Source organism: Cicer arietinum, chromosome 4 (assembly GCF_000331145.2).
Source record: "Cicer arietinum cultivar CDC Frontier isolate Library 1 chromosome 4, Cicar.CDCFrontier_v2.0, whole genome shotgun sequence".
Taxonomy (NCBI): Eukaryota; Viridiplantae; Streptophyta; class Magnoliopsida; order Fabales; family Fabaceae; genus Cicer; species Cicer arietinum.
Window position 1 is genome coordinate 49,743,674 of NC_021163.2, and position 9,836 is coordinate 49,753,509.

General features: G+C 30.3%; 1 protein-coding gene across 1 annotated transcript in view; it reads right to left on the reverse strand.

The window, feature by feature from the left end:
- Window positions 1-454: 454 nt before the first annotated feature.
- LOC101508453 (protein NRT1/ PTR FAMILY 5.2-like) overlaps window positions 455-9,836 on the reverse strand; it is an 11,845-nt gene continuing 2,463 nt past the window's right edge. Inside the window, exons 2-4 of the mRNA XM_004497960.3 lie at window positions 3,093-3,310; window positions 1,829-2,394; window positions 455-1,319 (exon numbers count right to left, since the gene is read on the reverse strand). Coding sequence (XP_004498017.1) covers window positions 455-1,319; window positions 1,829-2,394; window positions 3,093-3,310 — 1,649 coding nt within the window. The remainder of the gene's footprint in view (window positions 1,320-1,828; window positions 2,395-3,092; window positions 3,311-9,836) is intronic.

Consider the following 9,836-nt stretch of genomic DNA (forward strand, 5'->3'; position numbering starts at 1 on the left):
AATTTTACCTACGGAATAAATGTTAAAATTAATTAAAAAAATCGATTTATTCTATAAAAAAACATACATACGATTTTTTGTAGATACCAAATAATTTATTCACGAACTGAAATCTATGAATAATTTTTCATAAATATACGAATATTTTCTTGTAGTGATATTTTTCTTAATCCACGTGAATTACTCAAATAGATCATTCATTCTAAGATTGGAGTTTTTTTTTTTATACACGTGAATTGTTAGCTATGGATTATATACTATTAGTTGGAAAAATTATTTTAAACCCATTTAATTATTCTTTAAACATGTTATGGTTCTTATGCATTTAGTGCATCTAGTTCTTTTAATATTCCTAATTAATACAAGAAACAATGGAAAAAAATTGAAGCATCATCAAGATCACAGGCATGGATAATTTATACATCTTTTCTAATCAATTTAAATTCACTTGATTTTACTTTGAACCTATCTTCTCTGTCAATTTTGTTTGAATCACTTTCAAAGAATCTGAAACTTCAGCTCTATATACATAGGACTTTGAAACAACCATAAAGAACATAAAGTTCATGATATTTAGTATTGCCAAAAATCCATAGTAATAATCAAGATGAGAAGCATTCAAGTTGTTCTTTATCCACCCTTGATGGTGACCATGTTCCTCAGTGATGTGTGAAACTATTGAGAGAAGAAAAGTGCTTAAAAAGCTACCAATGCCAGTAGTAGTCAACGAATACGAAGTTCCGAGACTCTTCATACTTTCTGGTGCTTGATCATAGAAAAACTCAATTTTCGCGGCCTCTAAAAGGGCTTCCGCCATTCCCATAAGTATAAATTGAGGAGCTAAAATGAATATGCTCAATGGAACCAACCTTTTGTTTTCGACTACACCATGTTCTTTTGCAACATTAAGTCTATGTTTTTCAGTTAAATATGCAATTATCATTATCAAAATGTGGATTATGAATCCTATGCTTATTCTTTGAAGGAGAGTGATTCCTCTTGGATTGTTAGTCAACTTTTGCATAATCTTGACAAAGAAACTTTCATAGAGTATGTATGTGATGATCATGGTCAAAACTGTAAATGCAGCTAAACTTGAAGGAGGAATATTGAAGTTACCAATGGATCTATCAAGAGTAGTTCCTTGCTTCACAAAAAGGGTATTTATTTGAGCAATCATTGCACTTGGAATAAAGGTTGCAACCCAAATAGGGATTAAGCTAAGGATTTGTTTGGTCTCTTCTACTTGTGTTATTGTGCATAGCATCCATTCACTACAAGTACTTGAACCACTTTCCACACATGCCTTATTAAGGAATCTGCACATACATTTCTAAACACAGTAATCAGGCTTTCATAGTAAAACCATACAGATATGTTTGGATAAATAGTTTAATTTTTTATATAAATGTCTATGTATAATCAAGTTTTATAAAAAACGGATAAAATAGTCAATTATTTTTATATAATTTAGAAGTTGTCTTCATATACTACATGAGAGAGAGCTTATGGAAATAAGTTGAAAACATCTTATAGATATTTTCATAAGCTTACAGATCCAGTGTATGGTGATGCTATGCACCTGTACACCTTAAACTTCAAAAAACATCACCAATACCCCTAAATTTTTTTACATTCTGACCACTTTGATCTTTTTTTGCACGTTAAGCCCAACATAGCCAAAATTTAAAAGTACTCTCATTTGTTGCACCCTCGAGTTAGGGTGCTAGATCCACCATTGATGTCATATAAGTGTTTATGCCAGAAGTTTAAATGAATCAATATATACAGAACCTAAGTTGATGAGAAAGTATGCTAAAATTAATACCTGAATGTTTGAGTCAGTTCAATCTTGATTTTCCCTTTCTTTGCATACTGTTCCAAACTAAGCTCATAAAGTTCTTTAGGGTCATTAGGAACAACTACCTTCCATTTTCTTAGAGCTGCAAAAAAGACCTTAGCCATGCTAGTAAAAGGACTTCCTTTGATCAATTTATGTCTATAGAAAGGTGTGCCTGCCAAGAATGTGATGATTGATATTGCAAATCCAATAGTTGGAAAAGCATAACCAAGAGTCCATCCAACATTATCTTGAATATAAACTATAACTGTAAATGCAAACAAAGATCCAATGACAAAGCAAGACATCCACCAATTAAAGAATGAAAGCTTAAGTGTCTTTTCTTTAGGATCAAAATCATCAAATTGGTCAGCACCAATGGTTGAAATGTTGGGTTTGGTTCCACCTGTTCCCACTGCTAGAGTGTAGAGTGCAACATAGAATACAACTAGCTGTTGTGTTGAAGCTTCCTTGCATTTTGTAACATCTGTTTCATGACATTCAGGTGGCTTTAAGCTTGGAAGGGAAACAGTTAGTGTTAGCAGACACATTCCCTGCCAATAACAAAAACTAATTCATTATTTAACCATCACAGTTGAATTAACATAATACCTTCTCCATTATACTAAACAAGATGCTATAACCATCAATCATGAACAAACTCGAACATGAACACATGATACGACATAGACACTAACACGTCGACATTATAAATGTAAATTATACAGGTACAGAGAGAGTATAGTGTCGAATTAGCAACTAGTTATAACTACTCTCTACCTCGAAATATAAGCCAAAATGAAAGAAATGTGGTAAATTCATGTGTAAATTAGATGTATATTAACATTATTTATAAAAGTTCTAAATTGATAATCAAAATTAATATATTTAACCCCTCATTGATCATTAATTATTGCTATGACACATACTTAACCTTCGCCTGTGTCTAAGATGTATCTAAGTAAAGAGAAAAAATTGGAACGTTTGTTTTCAAACAAGTGTCATATGAGTGTCAAAGATCGACGTGTGTCAGACACAGAAACACATCATATATTTCAGACATAGTTTAAACTATGAAACACCAATACTAACACGGATAGGATATTGATACGTTGACACCAATAAAAAAATGAATTAGTTGAATGTAATTAATGTATTGGTGTCAAACACTGACATGTATCGGACACCGAGAGACATCTTCATTAAGATATTTTGGTGCTATAGAAAGATTAAATGATATTGAGTGACGTACGGATAAATAGATAAGGGAGGAAATGACAAAAGTCCAATAGCGGCCAAGGTGATCATCAGCAATGTAAGCTCCTAATATTGGAGTAATGAAAATGGTGCCAATCCAATTGGTGACATTGTTTGAAGAGGTAACAGTTCCTTGGTGAAGTTTCTTTGTCAAATATACAAATAAATTTGATGATATCCCATAGAAAGCCATTCTTTCAAATATTCCATACACTGCATCATACATGACATTAATTATTTCAGTTCAATGAGTTATAAGGTTTGGACATATGAAAAACTTACATATGGTAGTTCTAATTAACACTGAATATATGTATTTGTTCTCAAAATATAAACAAAAATAGATAAAATAAAAAATTGATATATTTCTAATTCATAAAAGAACATGAACACATAAAACAAATTGAGACTACAATTATTAATGCAATACTAACCAATCAAGTATAGGACCATGGTGACTAGGAGTAGGATGCATTTCAAACATTTTATGTTGTTTCAAATTTGAACATGAAAGATTAAAATACATATACTTTTGAAGGAATTTAGGTTTTTACAAATCATTGATCAATTATCTTGTATATTTTCATCTTGTAAAACATAATAGGCTAAATACCACTCGTGGTCCCTTAACTTAATTTCAGTTAACATTTTAGTCTTTTATTTTTTATTTTTCTTTCCGATTTGGTCTTTTATTTAAATTTTAAGTGACAATTTGATTTTTTATGTTTTAAAATGTCAACAATGTTATCCTTTTTTTTACAAAAATTCAAAAACTCATCAAAATTTTTGAACAAAATCCATAAAATTAATTATATTCTTTAATATAAAATAAATTTCATCAAATTCGTAACTCAAATCTTCAAATAAACTCATATTTGTCATTTTTTATTTGATGTTGTTAGAGATGAAAATATGAATTTATTAAAGATTTAAGTTGTGAATTTGATGAAATTGCATTATATTGAGGATGATAATTAATTTTATAGATTTTGTTTGAAATTTTTGATGAATTTTTTAAATTTTTGCAAAAAATAAGGATAACATTGTTGACATTTTAAAACATAAAAGATCAAATTGTCACTTAAAATTTAAATAAAGGATCAAATTGTGAAAAAAAAATAAATGACTAAAACGTTAACTGAAATTAAGTTAAGAAACCACAAATGGTATTTAGCCGACATAATATATTACTGTTACAAGGAAGAAGGAAAAGATGAGCAGACCAAAATTGAGAATAACGAATATTATCAAAAGAGAATATCAAAGGAGATCCAAGGCTATGCTAAAAATGTTTTATACCGACAATTAATAATAACTCTCGTCGCACGACAACAAATAATTCGACCACAACAAATAATTAGATAATTGTTATTGATTTAAAAATTATACAATATGATGTTACATATCAAATGATCACGATTACGATGAAATACCAATATAAAATATGTAAAATTGCTTAGTATATCTTCTTTAATTTTTTGAAATTGTAAGTTAGTATTTTATTTTTTTTTTTGGTCTTAAGCTAATAGATTTTTTGGTTTATTATGAGACACGTCAGACACTAAATATAGATATCTCTCTCGATAAAAATTTGAATTTAAATTTACTATATCGTGGAAATCTAATTAGTTTCGCTAAATTCATCTCATGTTGGTTAAATTAGTATTTTTTTAATCCTTAAAATGAGAGAAATAATAAAATAAATATTTAAAGTTATTAATTGTATGTCATTTATGTTGAAATTTTATCATATAATTCATCGATCTCAAATATAAATAATAAAATTATCATATTTTGTCGTCTTAAGTAAACTTAACTTATACTTTAATGATATCTATCTTATAATATGTCAAATTAATCTAAATTTTATTTTTCAATGAATCATTTATCCTCGTAGAATAAATTCTCATGAAGAACACTTTTAAGAATGAATTAATTTTTTATGATATAAAGAGCATTAATTGCATTTCAATAAATTTCTTTATAATCAAGATCAAAGAAAGTATTGTCAATAATTTAGAATTTCAAACATTTAATACTTAATATTATATTATTTCTTAAAATTAATTATCAATGTCAAATTATTGCTCCAAAGGGTTAATTTTTAAAAATTCATTTTATTGTAAGTATCTAACTTTAAACAATAATTTAAAAAGAGGGTAACTTGAAAATGTCTTTATAATTTCGGGGATGAAAACTAAAATTCCCTCATTTTTAATTTTTATTTCAAGTAATGTAATTTTACAAAACCTCACTCTCTCGATTCTGTATCTTTGATACAGACGAATAAGATAAAAGAATCATATAAAAAAAAGTTATTATGTGTTTGGTGCATAATAAAATAAATTGAATATATTATTCAATTGTATATTTGAGGTAAACCACGTAATATGTGTTTAGTCCTTCAAACAAGAGTGTTTTTTTTAATAAAGAAAATATTTGAAACAAGAGAATGAAAAAATTGAAATTATGAACTGTGGGGAGAGAGAGAGTATAATGCATTCTTCCCTATATAATTTTATGATAAATTTATTAATTCCTACCCCACACACACAATATTCAAATTAATTTTTAACATTTAATACTTAATTAAATTTCTTCTTAATTTTACTGTAAGTATTTAATTTTCAAGAGAGGAAAGGATATAGAGTTTTGTGGATTTTTATTTTAGATTTTTTTTAAGAAGCTTTTTCTTTGAATTGGTTAATATTAGTAGTTAGTTAGATGTTTTTTGTGTTAAAAATGGAGTTGAACATATAACATGCATCTTTATCATTCTAATATATATGTTCCTCCCAACTAATTATAAATCCCTTTAGATAATGCAATTTAAAAAAAAAAAAAAATTACTGTCTCCATTTTATATTCTTTGTATTAACGATAGAAGTTCTAGGCAAGGATAATGTCTTATTATATCATGTGTGAACTAGGTAACAAATAGATTGCATATATTAATTACTCTATTTTTTATTTGAAGTAAACCAAATTAATAATTGTTAGTAAATTTCATATTCAATGGAGGGCATATATGGAAATACCTCTATATTGATTACAATAAATCTTTCTTACTTTACAAAAGAGGGGTTCTCTCTATTTTATATAGGATTGAACCCAAAGGGAAGATATATCTATCTAACTAACTAAAAACAAAAAGCCTAATAAAAAGGGGATAGGCAAAACTAATTATATCTTAATTATAACACTAAATAAAAATGAGGTAACAAAGGTAGTAAAATACATTAGGTATGTCTAATAGTCCCCTTCAAACTGGAATGGATGTCTAACATTCCAAGTTTGAATAAAAGGCAAAAATAAGGAAAAGGATGTAAAGCTTTGGTGAATAATTCAATTGTCTGATCAGCAGCAGATATAGGCATAAGATGTAGAATTCCTGCTTGAATTTTGTCTCGGACGACGTGACAATCCATCTCAAGATGTTTTGTCCGCTCATGAAATACCGGATTAGATGCAATATGAAGGGCTGACTTGTTGTCACAATAGATGACAACTGGTTTTGGATGAATAATGTGCAAATCACATAGTAGAAACAAGAGCCATTGTGCTTCACAAGTGGCTTGCGCAAGGGCTCGATATTCGGCCTCAAATGAAGACCGAGAAACAGTTGGTTGTTTCTTACTCTTCCAAGAAATTAAGGATGAACCAAGAAAGAAACATAATCCAGTAGTAGAACGTCTAGTGTCTGAGCAAGCACCCCAATCCGAATCACAAAAACCTTTGATGCTGAAAGATGAGTTAGCTGGGAAAAAAAGACCTTTCCCAGGACTGTTTTTGATGAATATGAGAATGCGGAGGGCAGCATTCAGATGTATATCAGTTGGAGCTGATAAAAATTGACTTAACCTGTTAACCGAAAAAGAAATATCAGGGCGAGTATTTGTAAGATACAACAGTTTGCCGATCAATTGACGAAAAATAGTAACATTGCTTAGAGGTTGACCAGAAGTGATAAATAATTTTAAATTAGGATCCATGGGTGTAGAACATGGTTTCGAACCTAGCAAACCTGTATCTTCAAGAAGATCTAGAGAGTATTTTCTTTGACATAAGGAAATACCTCTTTTAGTACGTGCTATTTCGAAACCAAGAAAATATTTAAGAACACCAAGATCCTTAATGCTAAAAATAGTTTGTAAAGAAGTCTTAACAGAGTTTATTTCAACCAAGTTATCACCAGCAAGAAGCAAATCATCAACATAAACAAGGATGACAGTAAAACCAGCAAAAGTAGAGCGAGTAAACATGAAATAGTCAGATTTAGATTGGTGAAAACCAAATTGTTTTAAAGAAGAACATAATTTCATATTCCACTGCCTACTAGCCTGTTTTAATCCATAAAGGGATCGTTTAAGTTTGCAAACGTGAGATTTATGTTGAACATGAAAGCCGGGAGGAACCTTCATGTAGACATCCTCAATTAGATCCCCATGGAGAAAAGCTGTGTTTATGTCAAGTTGAAAAAGAAACCAATTTTTTATGGCAGCAATTGAAAGTAGTAATCTAATGGTTGTCATTTTAACCACAGGGCTGAAAGTGTCAAGATAATCAAGGCCTTCAGTTTGGTTAAATCCTTTGGCTACAAGGCGTGCTTTGTAGCGCTCAATAGTACCATTGGCATGAAATTTTAATTTAAAAACCCATTTGCAACCAATCACTTTTTTATCGGAAGGTAAAGTAGTTAACTCCCAAGTGTTATTGTTTAAAAGTGACCGGAGTTCAGAGTCAATAGCAAGTCTCCAATTGAAGTCTTTAATGGCCTCTGAATAGGAAGAAGGTTCCTTTAAAGTAGAAACATTAATAGTAAAAAATTTATGAGCAGAAGATAAATTGTCATAAGAAATGAAAGTGGATAATGGATACGGAGTACCTTTAAGTTGATTAGGAACTAAAATGTTGTTGTTTATACTACCTTGCAAGAGAGAACAATGGAAATCAGTAAGATATGAAGGAGGTTTAATGGTTCTGCCACTGCGTCTGGGAATGAATATGGGCAATTGATTAGCAGGAGAGGTATGATCAGCAGTGGACGAAGCAGAGGTAGGAACTGTACACTCATTCGTAGGTGGAAGTGTTGCTGTTTCAGTAGATTCAACAGCAGAGGAAGAATTATCTGAAGTAGAACCTGCAACGTCTTGCAAAATAACAGGGGAAACAGGGGAATGGGAAGGGGAAGGGAAGCTAGTACAAAAAAAATCATCAATAACAAACTCAGTAGCACAATTGTTAGATTGTGGTTGTTTATGTTGAACACTATCAATAGAATAAGGAAAAATTGACTCAAAGAAAATAGTGTCCCTTGATAAAAAAAACTTCCTTATTATTCAAATCAAATAGGACATGACCTTTGGTACCAGGTTTCTGTCCTAGATAAATGCATTTGCGGGATCTAGAATCAAACTTTTTTCTTTGACAATGGATAGTGGCAGTGAAACATAAACAACCAAATATTTTTAAAGAAGAAATATCAGGAGAATGATCAAAAAGTATATGATAAGGGGATTTAAACTGAAGTAATTTGGAAGGTAGTCTATTGATAATAAAAACAACATGGACAATGGCATGAGCCCAAAAAATTAAGGGTAATTTTGATTGAAACAAAAGAGCACGTGCCACATTTAAAATGTGTTGATGTTTTCGCTCAACAATGCCATTTTGTTGAGAGGTATCAACACAGGAAGTATGGTGTAAAATTCCATGAGTTTTGTAAAAATCTTTCATAAGGAACTCATTTCCATTGTCGGTTCTAATACATTTAATTTTCTTATCAAATTGTGTTTGAATAAGGGAAACAAAAGATTTAACAAGAACAGTTGTTTCAGATTTAAGTCTCATAAGGAATATCCAACAAAATCTACTCTTGTCATCAACAACCGTTAGAAAATATCTAAAATCAAACATAGAGGGAACTGAAAAAAGTCCCCAAATATCCATGTGGACTAAATCAAAACATGCAGCAGAAACATATGAACTATGTGGAAAAGGCAATCGCTTTTGTTTGGCAAATAAGCATATATCACAAGGAATGACACTTTTATTAACAATAACAAAGGAAAACTCTTTATTAAGATGTTGCAAAGTATCACCAGATGGATGCCCAAAGCGAAAATGCCAAAGATTACAATTGGAACCTAAAACATGGTGTAAACTAGTTTGCAAAATAGAATTGATAGTACAATTATGAATCTGAACAGGGGTATGAAAAGAGGGAAAATCAAGCAAGTATAAGCCATGATGAATACTAGTTGTACCAATCATCTTCAGGGAGATGTTGTCCTGTATCAAACAATTAGTAGCATGAAATACAAGATGACAATTAAGAGAATTGGTTAATCGAGGAACTGAAATGAGATTAGTAGAAAATTGAGGCAGATAAAGAACATCATTTAAGTAAAAATCATTGTTAAAGAAAATAGTCCCAACAAATTGAGCAATAATCAAAGAACCATTAGGTAATTTAATGGAAACAGGCTGAATTCGTTTAATAGATTGAAACATGTTGGCAGAAAAGCAAACATGATCAGTTGCACCTGTGTCCATAATCCAAGAATGGTTAGAAGCTAAATTAGAAATTTGATGGGAAAAAGAATTACCCAAATTGATAGGAGGTGAATGTTGAAGTTGATTTACAGTGCTAGTAGAGGAGGATGTGGAAACCTGAATTAAAGCAAGCAAAGCCTTTTGCTGATCCAAAGTGAAAACTTGGGTAGCATTGTCCAGACTT